The 22287-nt window shown below is 37.6% G+C and overlaps 1 protein-coding gene across 1 annotated transcript in view; it reads left to right on the plus strand.

Annotated features, from left to right (window-relative positions):
• STK3 (serine/threonine kinase 3) overlaps window positions 1–22287 on the plus strand; it is a 287866-nt gene that overhangs the window by 184490 nt on the left and 81089 nt on the right. Inside the window, exon 9 of the mRNA XM_086694926.1 lies at window positions 15412–15604. Coding sequence (XP_086551052.1) covers window positions 15412–15604 — 193 coding nt within the window. The remainder of the gene's footprint in view (window positions 1–15411; window positions 15605–22287) is intronic.

Raw genomic sequence — 22287 nt, forward strand, 5'->3', positions numbered from 1 at the left:
GAAACAATCCAATTTATAATTGCATAAGAAAGAGTAAAATATCTATGAATGAATTTACAAAGGAGATGAAAGACCTGTATATTAAAAACCACAAGACATTAATGAAAGAAATTAAAGAAGACACAAATAAATGGAAAGATTCCATGTTTATGGATTAGAAGACTTTATATTATAAAATGTCCATAGGACCCAAAGCAATCTGCAGATTCAGTGCAACCCTTATCAAAATTCCAGTGGCATTTTTCACAGAAAACAAATCAACCAAAAATTTGTATGTAACCACAACAGACCCTGAATAGCCAAAGCAATCTTGAGAAAGAACAAAGCCAGAGGCACCACAATCTCTGATTTCAAACTATATTACAAAGCTATAGTAATCAAAAGCATATCATATTGTCATTAAAAACAGACACATACATCAGTGGAACAGAATAGAGATCCCAGAATTAAGCCCACCCTTATATGGTCAATTAATTTACAACAAATGAGCTGCTAACAACAATGGGGAAAGGACGGTTTCTTCAATAAATAGTGTTGGGAAAACTGGACTGCTACACACAAAAGAATGAAACAGTATCCATATCTCACGCCATACACAAAAACTAACTTGAAACAGATTAAAAGACCTGAAACCATAAAACTCCTAGAAAAAAATATAGACAACTCTTTGATACTGGTTTTGGCAATGACCTTTGGATCTGATACCAAAAAGCAGAGGCAACAAAAGAAAAGATAAATGAATGGGACTATGTCAAGCTAAAAAGCTTCTGCACAGCAAAGGAAACCATCAACAAAATGAAAAGACAACCTATTGAATGTTAGAAAATAATTTAAAATCATATAACTGATAAGAGGCTAATCACCAAAATATATACAGAACTCCTACTACTTAATAGCGAAAGCCTCACAAACAATCCGATTAAAAAATGGGCAGAAGATCTGAATAGACTTTATTTCAAAGAAGACATACAGATGGCCACCAAGTACATGAAAGATGCTCAACATCATTAATCATTAGGGGAATGCAAATCAAAACCACAATGATGTATCACCTCACACCTGTTAGAATGCCTATTATCAAGAAGACAAGAAATAGCAAGTGCTGGCAAAGATGTAGAGACAAGGGAACACTGGTGCACTGTTAGTGGGAAATTAAATTGGTGCAACCATTCTGGAAAGCAGCATGGAGGTTCCTCAAAGAATTAAAAATATAACTATCATATGATCCAAAAATTGTACTTCTTTGATACTTACCCAAAGAAAACAAAAACAATTCGAAAAGATATGTGCATTCCCCATGTTGATTGCAGCATTATTTATAACAGCCAAGATATGTAACCAACCTAAGTGTCCATCAGTGGGTAAATGGATAAATAAATTGTGTTATTATGTATATAATGGAATATTCTAAAAAAAAAAGAGGAATCTTGCCATATGTGATAGCATGGATAGAACTTATGCTAAGTGAAATGTCAGAGAAAGACAAATACCATATGATCTCTCTTACAAGTGGAATCTAATAAGTAAAAACAAGAACAGAAAAATCAAAAACCTCATTCATAGATACAGAGAACAGATTAGTTGCTACAGGAGGCAGGGGGTGAGGGAGTGAGAGAAATGGATGAACCTTTCTTAAAAATTTTTTGTTTTGTTTAAATAAATTGAAGGGTGCCTGGGTGGCTCAGTTGGTTAAGCCTCCGACCTTGGCTCAGGTCATGATCTCACAGCTTGTGAGTTCAAGTCCCACGTCGGGCTCTGTGCTAACAGCACAGAGCCTGGACCTGCTTTGGATTCTGTGTCTCCCTCCCTCCCTGCCCCACCCCGCTTGCACTCTCTCTGTCTCTCAAAAATGAAAAAACGTTCAAAAAACTTTTTTAAATAAATAAATAAATTGAGTAAAAAATTTTAAAAAGGAAGAAAGAAGGAAACCAACTACCCTCAACTCCACTGAGTACCGAAGGTCTACCATTGTTCCATCTGAACACAGCAAGATACAAATCACCTTAACAAAAGTATGACACTACAGACTTACAATCAGTTGGCCTAAATTCTGAGTTGCTTCATTGAGAAAACTAAGGAATTTGAGTTGGCATTTGAGATTTAAAAAAAAATTATTTTGATTCCAAATTCCACCTTTTTATTGCTGGTATATATAGGAAGCAAATGATTTTTATATTGTGCTTATATCCTATGACCTTGTTGTACTTGGTTATCAGTTCTAGGAGTTTTTTGTAGATTCTTTGAAATTTTCTGCATAAATAATCCTTTTACTTAGAAATAAATCTTTATAACTTTTGTATATATTTTTTGTCTTACCGCAACTAACTAGACCTCAGTTTTCTTTTAACTCTAATGTTTCTGCATCCTCACTAGTTTTCTCTGTCTCCCTGTTTCAGATGATATATCTTTTTTCACTCATAAAAATTCATATAGAATAAAACTAAAATGTGGTTTTTGCCTACAAGAAGATTGTAGTGTGGTGGGTGAGACACCAAGTGAACTGATGACTCATCACAATACAATATGAAAGTACTGTGATAGAGCTCTGCACAAAGAACATTGTTATTTTATTGCCCTTTGATTTTCCTTCTACCTCCCTTTATAAATTTTTTTAATGTTTATTTTTTTGAGAGCAAGAGAGAACGCACACTCATGTACGTGCACGCAAGCAGGAGAGGGGCAGAGAGAGAGGGACACATGAATCCCAAGTGGGCACCAGACTCTGAGCTGTCAGCACAGAGCCCGATATGGGGCCCGAGCTCACGAACACTGAGATCATGACCTGAACCAAAGTTGGACACAACTGACTGAGCCACCCCGGCGCCCCTACCTCCTTTAAGGGTATCTTCTCTACTTGCCTTTTCTTTTCTGTCAGTCATAGTATCTCTTCTTTCTAGGGCCTTTCTCCTCAAACTACAAATGTAGTTGTTTTTCACCATTTAAAAAAAAAAAATCAGGGAAGAAAATCAACAATAACTGATTCACTAACAAACCTCATGATAGAGTAGTCAGAGCCTTTGTTTCTTCGCTCACCCACATTTTCTCTCTACCCCTTAGACTGTGGCAAAATATTCTCCCAGCAGCACTCTCTCCAAGGCGACTTTCTGGGTAAGATGAGATGGCTTTAGCACTTGCTTTAATTTGAGGTGTCCCTGGCTCATCCAAGTCATTTTGTGTAGCAGGCAGTTGGATATGCAGGTTTGAAGCCTCAGGGAGAGAGCAAGTAATTAGGAATCAGCAGGCTTTTTGCAATTGGTAGCAAAACCATTAGCAAAAATAGGATTGCTCAAAAAGTGTTTAAAGCAAATTATAAGTTGCTGCTTTTCCTTAGACTCATTTCTTCACCCTCATTTGCCTGATTAACTCCTTATCTTTCAGGAGTCATCTTGGCCATGATTCCTCTGGAAAGGGGGAATCTTTCATGATGCTCTTTTAAGCTTTAGCTGAACAAGTGCTTCTATATGGTTCCTGAATGTACCCTGTGTTTACCTCTATGAGAATATTTATCTCACTTTGTCTATTTTCTACTTCTGTCCACTAAACTGTATGTTTCTCTGGGGCGCCCGGGTGGCTCAGCCCATTGAGCGTCCGACTTCGGCTCAGGTCACGATCTCTTGGTCTGTGAGTTCGAGCCCCGCGTCAGGCTCTGTGCTGGAGCCTGGAGCCTGCTTTGGATTCTGTGTCTCCCTCTCTCTCTGCCCCTCTCCTACTCATGCTCTGTCTCTCTCTCCGCCAAAAATAAATAAACATTAAAAAAAATTTTTTTTAAACTGTACGTTTCTCAAGGACAAAGACTATATTTTAGTACACTGCATGGCACACAGAATTTATTATATAAATATGTAATTTTTGATTCATCAGCTATATATATTTACTTATCTTTATAATACAACCTCTATAGTAGATTCTACCTGACTTTTACCCCTTATTATTTAGCATAGTGCCGCACAATTATCATCAGTACAGAATGTATTTGCATTTAAGGTGCATACTGGTACTGAAGTATTTTCCTTCAGCAATTCTTAAGCCAAATGTCATAAATATTTGGTTGGGGGTGTAGAGGAAGATTGCTTGTTTTTTGCTTCCCTGATAACTCCTCTCTGCTCCAGAATTTCATTTGTATTACATAAACCACACATTAAAATGAATATTGCTAGTAGTCTTCTTCTGAATTGTATGCTTTGGAGAGTGATTTCTCAAAATCATTTTATATTACATTTCTAACTTTACATAAGTGATGTTTCTTCTGTTAAGTGTGTATTAAAGTTTTTATTTGCTATTAAACACTATCATAATGGAATAGAAAAGGGACAGAAAAGAAAGGATGCAGGAAAGAAAAAATTCTTTTCAAAGACAAATTAGCCCTTGTTCTACAAACATAAGATATACAATTGTAAATCTTTTTTTATTAAAATTTTTTAACATTTATTTATTTTTGAGCTGTCAGCACAGAGCCTGATGCAGGGCTCAAACTCATAAGCCATGAGATCCTGACCTGAGCTAAAGTCGGATGCTTAACTGACTGAGCCACCCAGGCATCCCTACAATTGTAAATCTTTTAATATAAAACAATTTAGAATGCAGTGATAAAGTAATATGAATGTTTGATATTTCCTGTTGTATGTTTCTGTCAATTTTGTGGAATCAGCAACTATTCATTGAGCTCCTGCTATTGTATGGAAGTCATTGGGAAGATTACTGAGTGTAGGCAACCTGTCCTTTAAGAAACAAATATTGCTTGTTTAAAAATATAACTTGGCTATACTTATATTTTAAAATATATCAGCTTAAGACAGGGAGCCACTAGCCTCTTTCTGAAAGGTGTTGATAGTATGTTAGTAAACATAATAACCTGTTTTATGAACCTGTATTATCTGTAAATCTCCAATTAATGGAATTTGTTCTAGTGTTTTGTCTTTGGTGCCCTCTTGTGGATTTTTTATAAACTGCTTGTAACAACAATTTTTAAAGGTGTTATTTTTATTTTAAAATAGTTGATTTTTTAATTTTTATATTTTGTTAGTCTTTTGACATCATTTTGGCTCTAAGAGAAAAAAGAAAAACCATGGTTAAGGTTGCTTTTACTTTTTAATTTACTGTATTATATATCAGTATTATGCACAGGGGATGTAAGATAATCTTTTGTTTGGAAACTTTTAATATAATGCCAAGAACTTGTGCAGTCTTGCATCATGGAGCCTCTGAAGTCCTGCCCACACGCCTTCTCACCATTTAGGCTTGTACTGATGAACAAGTCTTTTATGACTTTTGGAGATCTTGAATGCTTTGATGTAACTCTAAAACATGCCTGTGAACATACAAAAAGTTAGGATCCATGAAGCAGAAGTTTCTGTTTGTTAAAGACAGGTATGTCAAAGACAGCAGCTGAATAAGCTCGTATGCTGGCCTTGCAGTGAAACAGAAGGACCACCTACTTATAGCAATGAGAAGACAGTTCATTCGTTGGACAGATTCTCAGATACTGTAGATCTTAATAGCTTTTGTTGGTAAATACCAATTTATTACCTTTTTCGGCCTGTCAGACATTGAAGCGGTGCTTAAGGGCAGCTGTTTGAAAGAGAGTATTTTTGATGTTTTTTCAGTAGTTCTTAGCTCAGTTGGGTTGAATGTGGAGCTAATGAGACCAGAGTTAACCAGCTGCTTCTGCTGTGAGCCATCTCACTGGTAACAAAGAAACAAGGTTTGTTGGTAAAGGGGCAATGGGGTAAGTGCTCTTCTTTACTGTATTTGGAAGTGGAATTTGAAGATAATGTTCCCGTGTCACTTCAGTACGTTCACCTTGCTGTAGCAGAGAGGTGTTTTTAGTTAAGTGGTACAAAGCCCTCTTTTTGGATGTGAGACATAAAAGCAAATGTGCAGTAGTACCCTTTCATTTTTGCTTTTACTAATTCAAGTAATAAGTCAAATTTATCATTGACACAGGTTAGCAGTGTAACCAACAACCTCGGATTTTGTTATGCACAGGGAGAAAAGTGAAAGATTCCTGCCATAGTTTTCCCCAGTTTTATGTCCATTCCCTTGAAGTCGCACCTTACATGCCTTGTTGATTTCCTATTTGACCCTTTCACCACAAATTGATTATTAGATTTCAATGCCTTCATCATGTGAGAAAGTGGCAAATTCCATTAAGTCATTTTTTTGGTTATAAATAATTGGCATTATTTATTTTATCTTCTCCATCTTTTCAAATTAGAACCTTTCACACTTTTCTCGAGTCAGTTTCATCTCTTTAGGTTCAGAGTATTGGAGTTATTTTGATAATTTGACCAGAAAGTTTACATAATCTATTGATTCTTTCAGGATTTCTTTCAGATTCGACTTGTGATTCCTGTTTCTGTAAACCTTTCAGTATAGGCTGTGATTACCTCAAATCTGGATTTCAGTAATAACCTTGTGACTCCAGGTTCTCTTTCTCCAGTCTTATCCTCCATTCATTCTTGAGTCTCCAAGGTTCCGGTCAGTCCTCTGCCGACCAACCTATTCCATTTCTCAGTGTTGAGAGCACTCTGTAAACTGTAGGTCATTTGTTAATGCAGTCAGAATGACTTAACGCCTTCCCTTCTAGACAGAATTATTTCTACTTTTGTGCTTGTTTTTTCCAGTCTAAAATGCCACTGTATACTCTTTACTAATTTTTATTCTAGAAATTTTTGTCTTAGAAAGATGCAGCTTTCTAAGTTGACTAACTTAATTTTAAGGGAGAAGGGAGTCTTACTTCTGGTGTTTGTTGTTTCTACCCATTCTTGATAGCTTGTTCATTCATTACTTATCTTTTGGATTGTGAGCTCAACTCTAGCTGGGTTTTATTTCTGAGAATGATTATTTCTGGGTTGATGATTGAGTTTGAGTCCCTGTCCAGGGTGGATATTTTTGTTTGTTTCCATCAGGCACCCCAGGTACTTCCATAGTGGGACTGCATTAGGCTAATTTCTCAGCATGAAGTTCCCCACACCTTGTGGGTAACGTTAGAAAGCCAAAACCCATAACTATACCTTCTAAAAGGAAGCCCCACGACCACCCACTTCCCATCTTTGCATAAAGCTGAAGTGAGACAAATAAGTTTGCATGTCTTCTCTGCCTTTGAGTACATTTTTTCTTGTTCACCCTTTCACTGAGGATGTAGACTTTCAAGATCCCCACCTTTATACAGGGGTTTCAGTTCTACTGTGGAGAGAACCCAAAGACTTGTCGCTTGTTCCCTTTATCCACTAAAATGGATACCCTATTACCACCCCACCCCCATCATCTTATGCCCCTAAGGCAGCCCCTGAGGTCAGATTTAGGTTATTCTCACTGTTTCCCAGCTCTATTTGGGGCCCTTGGGGATTTCCTTTAGTGTCTCAAGAGTTCAGTTATGCATTTATAGTATGTTTGTTACATTTATTATTTGCTGTTTTAGTGTCATCCCTGATTAGCACCTCTAAGAGGTTTGAAAGATATCCAGACCACTATAATATTGCAACTGTTTATATAATTGGTTCATTTATATATTTTACACGTTCACTTTTTTCCTAAAAAATCGTTTTGGAAAAAAAATAAAAGTAAATTTTGTATGCTGTAGCAGAATGTATCCTCAGTGGAATTCTCTAGTTGAATCAAAACCATTAAGATCACTGCTGTATGCTGATAATGTGCTGTTATGTAATTGTACTAGCAGTAAAGATGTATTTAATATTTCAAGAAGGGAAATAAAATAGAGTATTTCCAATTGGAAAAACACGTATTTAAGGAGTAGTCTATCTCATCAATGTTACAAATGGCAAATGCTTTCTAATGTGTTTATGTGAATATCTTTAATATCAAAGAGTAGCTGAATATTTAGAAAATCCTTTAAAGTAGTAGATCTTGCATATGTCGGGATACCTAACGCAAAATCTGATTATTTCTCAGACTGTTACAGCATAAATCTATCTTAGCAATGGAGTAGGATTTCCTAATAATGTTTTCAAATATTTGTATTCCATGTGGATTTTATGATTCATAACCTGGATTATCATCAGTACTCTGTTTTGCATTCCTGGCACATGATGACCACTGATTGAAATGCTATTGTATTCCTTACTGGAATTGGCTGCTTTCTACAGTGGAGAAGCATCTGTTCCACAGACCTTTTTCTATAAAGTATCAACATGTTTTTCTTCTGCTTTTCTTTTGTGAGGAATAACAAAATATATATAAATGAAGTGTGACTTTGGAAAAACATTTTAACTGTTTTATTGTAAAAATGTTAAAAGCACCAAATGGAATTTTAATAATAATCTAAAATACCAGGAATAATTTCAGAGTTAATGATTTTTTAAAAGTAAAAAGTATTGCTGAAAAGTTTTTACCACCATCACCACATTATTAGTGTTCAAGTCTTCAAATTTCATAGAAACTGGTTCTCATTCCATCTGTACTTTATTAATTACTGTTTGGGTGCCACCCTCCCATTAGTGAATTGGATCCTCATTCTTTTTTTTTTTTTTTCTGCATTGCTCTTTTATTTACTGTCAATTTGTAAATTAGATTAGCATCCTTTAGCAAAGTGACTGTCAGTGAAGATAATATGCTATAAGAGCAATCGCTTCCAAACTTGATTTATTGTTTTTATAATTGTATAGATTGTCTGGGCCAGTTGTGTGAATCCATAAGTGCAGCCCTCATTATTGTAGATTCAAATCTAATATGGATATAGGAAGACTAAGAGTATTGTTGCCCGTCACCCAAATGTTATGTTAATTGTCACAGCACTGAATCTTACAAGGATGAGAGACAAATGACTCACACATATAAAAATAGATGCAGTGTTTTGGTAATTAAACTGGTTGCAAACATGATAAAATAAGGTACTAAACTAGCAGTTGATATTTTAAAAGAACTGATAGAAAATCAGTTGTTTCCTTTCTTCCTCAGTGGGGTCTACTAGAAAGAGTAATTCCAGGTTTTTTTATTAGCTTTCGGACCAAGTACAAATCAGTTTATTTATGTGTATGTCAGTTTCTTTATCTTTTAGCAAAAATGAGACATGCTCCCGCTAACCACTATTAAATTCAGCTAGACCTGAGAAATGCTGTAAATAATTGTAAAGCTTTATAAAATTGAAAGTTAGATTTTGGGCTTCAGAATCAGAATGACCTAGTTAGAATCCTTATTCCTCTACTTATTTGTTGTATGACCTTAGACAAATTATTAAACTCACTTGAATTTCAGGTTCATTGTTTACAAAGTGGGGTTAATAATATCTCACAGGATGAATAAGAGGATTAAATGGGAATAGCCTACAAAAAGTTTTTAGCGTAAGTTCTTCTACTCATTGGTAACTATTTTTTTTAAAAAATTTTTTTTTTCAACATTTATTTATTTTTGGGACAGAGAGAGACAGAGCATGAATGGGGGAGGGGCAGAGAGAGAGGGAGACACAGAATCGGAAACAGGCTCCAGGCTCTGAGCCATCAGCCCAGAGCCCGACGCGGGGCTCGAACTCACGTACCGCGAGATCGTGACCTGGCTGAAGTCGGACGCTTAACCGACTGCGCCACCCAGGCGCCCCACATTGGTAACTATTTTTATGACTATTAAAAAAATGATCAACTAATAATTCTAGTTAATAGCATTATTTTCCCTCTCAGTTTCTTCAGTTGCCATTCTATATTTTATTTAAAAATATTTTTTTAACATTTATTCATTTTTAAGAGACAGACAGAGACAGAGCATGAGCAGGGAAGGGGCAGAGAGAGGGAGACAGAATCCGAAGCAGGCTCCAGGCTTGGAGCTGTCAGCACAGAGCCTGACACGGGGCTCGAACTCACGAACTGCAAGATCATGACCTGAGCCAAAGTCGGATGCTCAACTGACTGAGCCACCCAGGCGCCCCAGCCATTCTGTACTTTAAAATAATAAGTTAAATAAAATTCTCCCGTAAAACCTTGTATAACATTGTCCTCAGTTCTGTGCTTTGGCACTACCTCATAATGAGGGCTTTAACATTAGTTTAATAAAGTATGTACTAAGAACAGGCTTTGTGCTGGATGCCAGGAATAGAACTGTTAACAAGATTTGGTTACTGTACTTACAGGTTTTAGAATCTAATGGGAGATTTGGACAAGTCAAGTATATAGATAATTACAGTATTGCGTAATAAGCATATGAGTGGCATAAGCATAAGGTGCTCTGACAGTACAGAATATGGCACTTAATTCAGTCTTGGGGTGTCTGAGCTGAGAAGGGATGTCTGAGTGTGGCTTTGCTATAAAAAGAAGCTGTAATATAAAGCAGTCACCCAAATTTGTGTGTATTTGTTACATACATAGTATGTATCGTTTTGACCTAATTTAAGGGCAGCCTCCTCTGCGAGGCTTTTTTCATTTGTTAGAGGCAGAGGTAGAGGTCACTTTCCTCATGGTACTTAACAAATCGCCTGGTAATTTATCCCTTACACGTCAGTCAGTTTCTCTTAGACATCAGACTCCTTAAAAAACCAAAATGGAGCAGAATTTTTCTTATTTATCTTTGTATCTCCAATGCCTGGTCTACTCCTTGACATATTACAAATTTACAATAAATCCTTGCTGAATGAATTAACAAGTGAAAATATAAATTGATCCATTTATTAAATAAGTTCTTATTAAGTACCTATTGTGTGATAGGTGTTCTAAGCATTGGAGATTCATCGATGAAAAAGAAGCCTCTGCCTTCATCAAACCTATATTCTAGTGGTAGAGAAGCCAAGTAGAGGCTATGAAGAATACAGAAGGATAAAAGATTGATGGAGACGTTGCTTTCAGCTTGGTGGTCAGAAAAAGCCTCACTAAGGTGGTGACATCTAAGTAGAGACTTGAGTTAAGTAAAGAATAAAGCTGTCTTGTGGAGGAGCATTCCAGGTTGAAAGATCAGCCAATTTAAAGGCTCGAGGAGGAACATGCTTAGAATGCTCAAGAAACAGCCAAGGATGGAACTTGGTGAGTGAGAAGGAATGTGATAGGAGATAGGATTGGCAGATGTTACTGAACCAGATCACATTTGGCTGATAAAGATTCTGGATTTTATTCTAAGTGTGATAGGAGGCCAAGAGCAGGGTTTTGAGCAGGAGAGTAACATGAAATGATTGATTTATCTTTTGAAAGGATCAATCTGCCTTTGAGAGACTAAAGTGGGCAAGAGTGGAACAGAGAAAACTATGCAGAGGCCATTTTTTAATGGTTTTTAACAGCTTATAATTTTTAACAGTTTATATATATAGTTTACATGTATGGTTTATAATTTTTAAATCATACAGTATAATTGTACTGTTTTTAATAGTACAAATAAGAGAAGATGGTTTCACGAGAATGGACCAAATAATTTGTGTGGACTCTTTGGGAATAGGCGCTGGTGACATAAGCTGTTAAATTTGTAAGCCTGTACCTCTAACTTAAGCATTCAAGTGGATCAAAATTTAAATGTAAGTAAGATACATGCATTTAGTGGAGTAATAGACTAAGAAATATAAGAACTAGTTTCTTACTCCCACTTTGCTTTTAAATAGATATGTGTCCTTAGGGATGTCTCTTGCTTTCTATGAATCTCATTTTTTTCATAAATAAAATGAGGGGTTGAATTGTTAAAGGCTCATGATTTTATAGTTCTGTGTAAAGTAAATATGTAAGGAATGCTTACTGTATATGGAATACCGAATGAAACACTGGAGTAGATTCGGAGGTACTGTAAGGTATTCTTATCTATAAGATACTTATATTTCTAAAAGATTTTACAAAGCAGTTATTCACAATATGAGAGCATAAATTTAAATGCAGAAGTGTGTGATGCAGCTTATAAATTCTCTAGAAGATTAGAAAAGAGGATAATTAATAAGGACTAAATTAGCGATGAAGGCAGTAGATACTTGATCTGAGACTATAGGATTTAGTTAGAATGGACAGAGAGGAAAGAGCATTCTGAGTGGAGAAGAAGACGTGAACAAAGAAAGAACAGGTCTTAATGAGCATAGTGTGACATGGGTTTATAGCAGCTGGAGACTCAGTTAAGGTTGGCCTGAGTAAAATGGAGGATAAAATAGGATAACAGATAAAATAGGATAACATAGAAGACATTAAAATGAGGCAGAAGTGTTTAGCTTTTAAGGCAGGCAAGAACTATGGCCATTAGAGATTTCAGTAGGATATTATGGTACAATCGTTTTTAAGAAAGATTTGTATGGTATATGGGCTTTGAAGAAAGTGTGAAACTACTTTGTTCTAGTAATATGTAGGCATTTTGCATGTTTTTTCTCATTTAATCATCATAACTCCAATGAAAGAAACTAAAGTTTAGAGAGTTTAAATTGTTTACCTAGAGGTCTTATGTCTCTTAAGTGATTCAAGCCAGGAATCTGTCTGATTCTAGAAGGTCAGGGTGGGAGAGACTCTTTAGTCAGGGAGCTTTTCTTGCATTCACCCAAGTATGAGGCAATCAGGAATTTACTCAGTAACAGTTGATATACAGAACTCTGTTGATATAGAGAATCAAAGACAGAATGAACCTAAGAAGACCTGTTGATTTTTTACTCTTGGGTAGCTAATGCAGATTACTGTGCTTTGTAGTGGTCGTTGTTGGGGATGGAGGCAGACAGGAGAGACTAAAGAGGTGGATGAGATGATATCTGATTTGGGATTGTCGAGTTTTAAACGTCATTAAGCATTTAAGTAATAAGTTCAGGAAGATTTCGGGATTTGGGAGCCTTCAACATGTTAGATAGTCGAAGCATAAGAATGACGAAGTCATCTAAAAGAGAAGCTGAGAATAAACTGAGGGTTGATGGGGGGTGGTAGGGAGGGGAAAGTGGGTGATGGGCACTGAGGAGGGCACTTGTTGGGATGAGCACTGGGTGTTGTATGGAAACCAATTTGACAATAAATTTCATATTAAATAATAAATAAATAAATAAATAAATAAATAAATAAATAAATAAATAAATAAAAGAGAACCTTGTGAAAGAAGCACAAAAGACCTTTGAGAGATATGCTGAATTTATCATGCAGGTTCAGGAAGAGGAAGGGCCATCAAAGAGCTGACAACGTTCCTATTCTCTGTATTCGCATTTGACCTCTGTCAGAATTAGGTTTTGCTTGTTTCTACCTAAAGTGGAATGTATGTAAATGAATTTCACAGTATGTATCAAGTTTTTCCAAGTAACATTTTGTCTGGTTTCTCAAACAGAATTTGTTAGTTTATTTTTATGGCCCAATTTCAGTTTATCTTTTGACGAACATTCTAAAGAGCAGTTTTTGGTTCATATTTATATTACTGATTTGATCTTTCTGTGAATTTACATTTAAAAACTAATGGCTACGATAAGACAATGAAAACACAGGCAACAAAAGAAAACAGATAACTTTGACTTTATCAAAATTAAAAACGTGTGCATCAAAGGAACCATCGAGAAAGTGAAAAGGCAACCTACAAAATGGGGAGAAATACTTGGAAATCATGTATCTGCTAAGGGGTTAATATCTAGAATATACAATGATCTCCTGCAACTCAACAACAAAAAACAACCTATATCAAAAATGGGCAAAGGACTTAAATAGACATTTCTCTAGAGAAGATATATGAATGGTCAGTAAGCACATGAAAAGATGCTCAGCATCATTAGGGAAATGCAAATCAAACTACAATGAGATACCACATATCCACTAGGATGGCTGTTATCAAAAAAACTAGAAAATAACAAGTCTTGGTGACAATGTGGAGAAAATGGAACTTTGTGCACTGTTGGTGAGAATGCAAAATGGTGTAGCAACTGGGAGCAACAATTTGGTGGTTTCTCAAAAATTAAAAAAGAATTACCATATGATATAGAATTGCACTTCTAGGTTTATACCCAAAATAATTGAGAGCAGGGACTGAAATAGATACTTGTACACGAGTGTTCATTGCAGCATTATTTATAATAACCAAAAGGTGTAAATAGCCTAATGTTCATCAACAAATGAATGGATAAACAAATGTGGTGTGTGTGTATATATATAAATGGAATATCATTCAGTCTTGAAAAGGAATGAAATTCTGACACATGCTACGACATAGATGAACCTTGAAAACATGCCAAGTGAAATAAGCCAGACACAAAAGGCCATATATTGTTTGATTCTATTATATGAGGTACCTAGAATAGACAAATTCATAGTAACAGCGAGGAGAAGAGAGGTTACTGGAGATTGGGAAAAGGGGAGAATGAGGAGTTATTTTTTAATGGGCACAGGGTTTCTGTTTGGGATAATGAAAAAGTTCTGCAAATGGATATTAGTGATGATTGCATAATACTGTGAATGTACTTAATGCCTCAGAAATACGCACTGAAAGTTATTAACATGTTAAATTTTATGTGTATTTATCACAATTTTAACAAGAAAAAAGCTAATGGCCTTTGTACGAAGTTTTGTAAACATGACTGTTAGAATAGTGCCAACATGTTCTGTCTTTAATGTGCTGTCTCATATTTTTTTGGTCACTGTATTCTTTGTTTTGCATGTGTTGGTAATTTACCTATCTTAATCCTTATTTTAAAAATAGCTAGGGGCGCCTGGGTGAGTCAGTCGGTTGAGTGTCTGACTTCACCTCAGGTCTTCATCTCGAGGTCTGTGAGTTCAGCCCCGCATCGGGCTCTGTGCTGACAGCTCAGGGCCTGGAGCCTGCTTCAGATTCTGTGTCTCCCTCTCTCTTTGCCCCTCCCCTGCTCGTGCTCTGTCTCTCTGTCAAAAATAAGTAAACATTTTTTAAAAATTTTTAAAAAATAGCTAGCAGCCTTCTATTTCATCCAATAGAAATTCTGTTGCTTGAGCTTTACCTAAAACTTTAGATTATTTTGGATAACTTGGGCTCTTATGATAACATTTGTATGTATGTCTGTATATTAAAATTAGCTATATTAGTATTTTCATTATTGAAAGCGATATTGATATTATATTAAGTATATCAAGTTAATTATATTACTATAATGTATTATACATTAATATTATTAAATATATCAGATATATTAATATTACATTAAATTAACGTTATATTAAATTATTTTGAAATATAGTAATAACATTAAGAGGGAGATGGGCAAAATGGGTGAAAGGGAGTGGGAGCTACAGGTTTTCAGTTATGGAGTAAATAAGTCATGGAGATGAAAGGTGTGGCATAGAGAATATAGCCAACGGTAGGGTGATAGTGCTGTGTGGTGACAGACAGTAGCTACACTTGTGGTGACCATAGCATAATAGACAGAGACGTTAGATCGCTATGTTGTGCACTTGAAACTAATGTAACATTGTGTATCAACTATACTTCAATTAAAAAAGTATCATATGCTTGTCATATTGTGAAGAATTAAGAAATCTGGCCGTTTTAGAAAAGTCTTCCTTCACTGCAGTATTTTGCTTGCAGGATGAAGATGAGCTGGACTCCCACACCATGGTGAAGACTAGTTCAGAAAGTGTGGGCACGATGAAGGCCACGAGCACGATGAGTGAAGGGGCCCAGACCATGATTGAACATAACAGCACCATGTTAGAATCTGACCTGGGGACCATGGTTATAAACAGTGAAGACGAAGAAGAAGAAGATGGGACTATGAAAAGTATGTGGCTTTTTCCCATTGAATATTAATTTTCTATCTTCTATAGAAGTACACTTCCTATTGAAACTAGGATACATTTTGTCTTTTTATAGCCAGTTGTGGAAAATTTTGTTTCCGGGCATCATTTAGCGGTAAGGAGAGTATGGCATAAGTAAATTTTAAAAAATTTAATATGGCAGAAAGCAGCACATCTTTAACTTAGGGTTATGGAACTTTTTCTGTTAAAAGATACTAACCCATAGCTTAATTTAATTTGTAAAGTATTTTAGAGATAAAAACATAGCGTTCCTGGGGCACCTCAGTGGCTCGGTCGGTTGAGCCTCTGACTTCAGCTCAGGTCATGATCTCGTGGCTCATGAGTTCAAGCCCCGCATCAGGCTTTGTGCTGACAGCTCAGAGCCTGGAGCCTGTTTTGGATTCTGTGCCTCCGTTTGTCTCTGCCCCTTCCCTGCTCATGCTCTGTTTCTGTCTCTCTCAGAAATAAATAAACATTAAAAAAAAAAAAAAAAAAAAGGTTAATGTTCCTAACATTTACCTCCTCAGTAAAAAAGTGAACATAAAATTCTGTTCCAATAAATACAACATAATATTATTTCATGTTTTCTAAATTATCAGTTAAGCCACAGATGACAGAGGATGCAAGGTAAGAGAAGAAACAAGGTCTTGGTTGGGAAAAGAAGAAACATTGGAAAGAAGGATCAAGAGACGGGCTTACTCATGCCGAAAATTCAGTTCAGTGCATATTTACTGCTGCTTGTCATGTGTGAGGCACAGTGCCAGGCATGCTGCAGGGGCTAAAATGACGATTAAGACATTCTCTCTGATCTCCATTGCTTACAGAGTGATGAAGACAGAGATACTTTTGCAGACTAGCATTTCTTTTTGTACCTTTTAAGATTGCAGTTAACAGGGTAGGACATTGTGATTTCACAGTTGTAGGCAAAAGCAGATTAATTATCTCTTGATACCTACTGACCCTCCTCTTCCCCCTCCTACCCTGGTCATGTGTGGTCAATGTCAAAATCTAAGCACTAGGCTGTTTTCCACTGCACAGCACTGCTTCTGAATGGCACAAAAGCAGTAATACATGATTTCTTGCATTATGGAGCCTAGAAAGTTATAAATATTCAAGTGATTTGCTACTATTGTAACGTGGAAATAGGCAGCAGTTTTCTCTGTGACATGTCTGTTTTCTTTTTGCATACCCCTTTCTTTTTGCTACTCCCCCTGTGAGGCTGTTTGGTGAGTCTTACCTCATGGCTTCAAGCCATTTGTTCACTGCTCTTGCTTTCTTCACATTTCCTGGTACGTATAGCACATTATGGTTGTATTCTTTGAAAGGGAGGGTCATGAAGCACAAAATGCAAGCAGATTGCCACATAGTTAATCCTGGGTGGGAATTGGGAAAGGGATATGAATTTTTTTTTAATCTCCCACAACTGGTGAGTCTCCTGAGCCTTTGCCCTGGAAAGCAGCCTAAAAATTGTATTCGTAGCTAGGCTTCTGACTGCAGGAGGCCTTCTGCATCCGTACCATGCTTACCCAACTGTGTCGGATGGTCTTGTAGCTTCCAAAGTGGTAGGGTAGAAGTTAAATCCTTGCAGATTAAAAAGACCCTATGATAAGACAGTTTACAACATATTACCCCTCAGCATGTAGCATCGCTTTTCCACAGCTGGTAAAATTTCTTTTAGTAAAACTATAATCCTTAGCAGACCAGTTAGGTGATCATTGAGCGCTTCGCTGCATCTTCTGGAGAGCTACTGAGCCCCCTACAAAACTACATAAACAACTTTTTCTGTGCAGTCACAGAGTTGAACATCAGTATATAAGCAGTGGTTATTAAAAATGAGTTTTTATAGCATCTAATTCATGTTGGATTATATTTCAAGGAAGGGCTCTGTGATGATGATTTATCAGACGGCATGCATTAAATTATCAGTGCAGATTTCCACATACTTTTTGTAGCGAGTTTTAGCTTTGACAGCCACAGAAACCACTCAGTATATAATTTTATGTCCTAAGTATGATTTTGTTAGGCCATAGACATTTTACTGAAAGCTCATTTTTAAGTTGAGCAGATAGCAGTTTATATGCTTGCAGTTGTTTATGTGCTTTAGCAAATCTTAAATCCCATGAGCCAACTTTCCATGTAATTTAAGTTTCTGCAATTCAGACATCATTCTAGAATGTGGGACTTACGTGTTCCCAAAAGTCTAATCAAGTGATGTTGGTGTAACCCACAGGGTTTGTCATCCTGTAGTATAGCAATAAAGAATATAAAGAAGTTATTGAGGCAGAACTTACTTTTCCTGAAACCACATAATTAGTTTTGGGTTGTTTTTTTTTTTTTTTTTTTAAATGATCTAAATCTTCTTTAAAACGTCTTAGATTAGTTGGTTTGAGCTCTCAGGTTATGTCATGTCAAAGCCCCATTTGCTAATGTGTCTTCAGCATTTTTGTTCCCCAAACACATTATAGCAATATATTATTTTTAATTTTCTAAGATGTCTAGAATGTTATATTGTGTGCTGAAGATCCTGATTTCCATAATCTTTCCTGTTGGAGTTTCAAATGAGTTACCATATTCTTGTCAGCTTAAATTATGTTTGCATATTCTTTTATACCTTTATTCATGAAGCTAGAATTTATGGATTTGTTTTCCTTACTTCTGAAAGATGTGGTGGTATGACTATAGGAAGCAAAATTATTAAAAGATCTCTTGAAAGTAAGTAGAGAATAGTGACAAAAAATATTTAAAATTTGATCTGTTTTTAAATGGGCATGGGGCACCTGGGTCGCTCAGTTGGTTAAGTGTTAGACTTTCAGCTCAGGTCATGATCTCATGGTTCATGGGTTCAAGCCCCACGTCGGACTCTGCGTTGACAGTGCAGAGCCTGCTTGGGATTCCCCCTCTCCCTCTCTCTGCCCCTCCCCCTGCTGACTCTCTGTCTGTCTCAAATACATAAACTTTAAAAAAATAATAAAATAGGCATAAGGGCATGTTCCCAGAAGAACTCTCCAAACCCGTTTTCAGTGATGATGGCATTCCTCTCACCCTCCCTCTCCCATCACTCCCACTCATATCTCCCTGGGGCCTCCTCATAACCCACAGGATGTCCAGGCTTCAGCTTGGTAACCAAGGTCTTTCACAATCTGGCACCAGCCAGTATTTATCCCTGGGTCTCTCCTTCTTCATATATTGTACTTTATCCAGTTGGACTTATGAATGTTTGACAGTAGGTGCAAAGCAGGTTGGTTGTCATTAAAGGAATAAACATTTGGGACTTTCCATCCTGAAGGTAGTAGATTAGGACCAGGTCAAGAATCCGTTGTCATCAAATTTATGAGATACTAGAGATTGTATCTTTGGGAGTGATTCTGGGAGAGTGATTGTTTCAGGAAAGAGAAAGACTGGGGTCTTTTACCATGTTCAGCTTAGATCTATACAGCTCAGTTTCTGTGGTGGAACTTTCTGGTCTCACAGAGCTGGGGCTGGATTGGTAGCTCTGATTGCCCGGAGAGGAAACTGTCTCTGTAGGTATCTGAGGAAGAGCCACATTTTCCAGTCAGTTTAGAGATTATGTTTTATAGCTTTAGCTACTTGCTTATTCATATCCTTAACTTTTTTGCCCTATTCTCTTTCTCTTCTGCCCCTCCTGACAAAATGTGACTGTGGATCAGTGTCTTTGTCCGTATTCTGGGCATCTTCACCATGGCTGCTGAGTGCTGATGGAAGCAATCTCAGATCTATGTAGATGGATCACCAGTTCAGGGCCTTCAGAACTTTCCTGGAGCCTGTGTTTCTCTGCCTCAGCTCTTTCTCCTGCAAAGTGGCTATTTTAGACCTTCACTAAGTCTCTTCCTGCCCACCTCTCCTCTCAGTTTCAATAGGTGACCTTGCTTTCTGCTTCATAGAAAAGAAAAATTAAACGTTATCATTTGAGAATATAGAAGGACTATACGGATGTTTTTAAGCATAGACTTTGGAATAAGATAGGAAATTTAGAGTCGTCCTTAACTTCTCTCTCTTTCTCACCCCTCCCTGAATTAATATCATCTCGAGTTCTGCCTCCTGAATCTCTCTGCCCTCTTCCCACCATCTCTGCTGGCATTTCCCTAGTGTAGATCCTCATAGTCTCTCACATGAAAGGCTTCCTAATTGATCCCCTGCCTCCATCCTTAGCCCCCCCCCCCCCCCCCCAGATCCAGCATCTCTCTCTTCTGCTTATGGCTCTCCAGCAACTCCCCATTGCTCTCACTTAAAGCCCAACACGGATTAAAGGGCAGTAGACACTCTGGTGTCTGCTCACCTTTCTGTTTCATGGCTCATTATTCCCTGTCCAGCCTTCTTCCAGCTCCTCAGCTTTTAGAATGCTCTTTCATACCTTTGGGCTTTTGCACTGCACAGCCCCTCTGTTTGGACTGCTGATTCCTTGGCTACTTCATATTCATCCTCTCAGGCTCAGTCAAGGGGCTGCTTCCCTCACTGACCCAGCTGGGGGATGGTGCCCCTCCCGTAGGCTGCCAGCTCACTTCATGCTGTTCCTCGGAATAGCATCTGTCACACCGTATTGTAATTGCTTGTTTCTGTGTGATTATCTGTTTACTCCACTGTATTCCCAGTGCTTAAGGCAGTATCCAGCACAATAGTAGAAATTCATCAAATCTTTTCTGAACAAATGATGTGGTGTACTGAGAAGACCATGGGACTTAAAGTCAGACCACGTTTAACTGTGTTCATCTTTTCTGAGCTTCAGTGATGTATATTTGTTTTTCTGGTCTTTTGTGGATGTGTGTTTGTGTGTGAGTGCAGATTAACTTAGGTAGATATATCAAGCACATAGCAGAGTAGGTCACCAATAAGAAATAATCTCCATCTGATCCTCTGTCAGTTTGGCCTTCCAGCAGCTTGGGAAACTGGAGCCCTGCTTCCTGCACGGTGAGGGAGGCCTGGGCTTCCCGGGACTGCACATGTTGAGCCAGTGAGCAGTGAGCCAGTCCTTTTCCTTCCCAGGGCAAACTCTTGCTCCCACCCTCCCCTCCTTCCTCTAAGACCTCGCTCCATTTCTAGTTATTCAGTAAGATAGCCAGAGGGGGTGCTATGGGGAATAATGACCCCCAAAATGAACAGGGTAGCACAAACATAAATATGAACTATTTGAATGGCAAGATGAGGAGATGGGAAGGGATCGCTCAGCTGATCTGAGGATCTGCAAGTAGAGGTATGATCGATAATGTGTGTTGAGATAACTTTCAAGTGAGAGAACTATGTTCCACTGTTCGTGAAATTTGATGTCTCTGAGAAAAATGAAAAATGCATGAAAGCGTCACAAGAGACATGAAAGAGTAAATTTAAATTTTATTGTAATTTTTTATTTTCAGAAAAGAGAAAAAAGGGTGGATTTCTCAAATTATAGCTGTCATTAGTGGAGGGTCTGGCATAGGCCATCGTTGTGCTCAGGACTTTGCATACATGATCTTACTGACCCCTCACAAGGACCCTGTAGAGTAGTATCATTACTACCATTTGCCCCTGAGGAAACTGAGACTTGGGGATGTGAAGTGACTTGTCCAAGGTCTTACAGCAAGTAAGCAGTGGAATCAATATACAGACCTTGGTTTGGCCCCCAGATCAACATCACTACTCAGGGGCTGGTGAGCTTGACATCCCTTTAGGGCAGGAGTGTAGAATATCTATAAATGCTTTAGGAAAGGAGACTGAGATTAGTACAACTTTGCATAGTTCGCTGGGAACGAATTATACCAAAATAATAGAATTTCCTTTTTTTGACAGCATGGCTAAGCTTATATAGGTCAGAGGAAATTGTGGGTTTGGATATTGTGTTTTAGGATTTTGGAAAAGTATTTGACAAGGTTTCTGATGCTATCCTGGTAGCCACTATGTAGTATGAACTGGCTGATGGTTCTGTTATGAGGGTTGAATGGTTACAGCTACATGGGCTTGTATCAGTCAGCATTTATTGGAGGAAACAGAAACTGCTCTGGGCATTTTAAACATAAAGAGATTTAAGTCAGAGATGTGACTACTAACAAAATTGGTGGAAACGTTGGAAAAGAGGGCTGTGTAGACTAGGCCTCCAGGAATGCCTCTACCTCACAGGAGTGGCCCTGGATGGAATATATAGCTGCTGCAGTCAGGAAGGCAGTGAATCCAGAGGCTGCCATTGGCCTCTGGAGTTCAGTGATACAGACTGAGCTCAAGCCCTGTTGCCCTTCAGGGATTAGAATGCTACCAGGGCTACTGCAACCTGTGAGGCTGTTGACTGGACGCTGGCATGCTGCTCTAAGAAACCCTTACCTCTTGAGTACTGTGCTTGTCAGAGGCTCATGGCTTCTGCCTCCCTTCTTTTCCAATCATGAAAAAGTGCACTTATCCAGGATAAGGTGCAGGGAGTTCTAGGAAATGCAGTGTTTAGCTTTCCCACCTGTACAATAAGAAGGCTTACCAGAGGCAATGGCAGTGGTTGCTAAATTTCAGTCAGCCGTAGTGTTCAGTCTTAAACTGTCAAGGAGAAGATTTCTCATTGTATGCTATAGGGCATAGGCCTCAGCGCTGGCTGAGCTTAACATTTTTTATGGAAACTTGGATGAAGCTGTACAGTGAAAGTCTGTTGGAATTGCAAATGACGTGAAGTGGAGCAAAATATAAATAACATTCT

This window comes from Puma concolor, chromosome F2 (assembly GCF_028749965.1).
Source record: "Puma concolor isolate L17-30 chromosome F2, mPumCon1.1.hap2, whole genome shotgun sequence".
Lineage (NCBI taxonomy): Eukaryota > Metazoa > Chordata > Mammalia > Carnivora > Felidae > Puma > Puma concolor.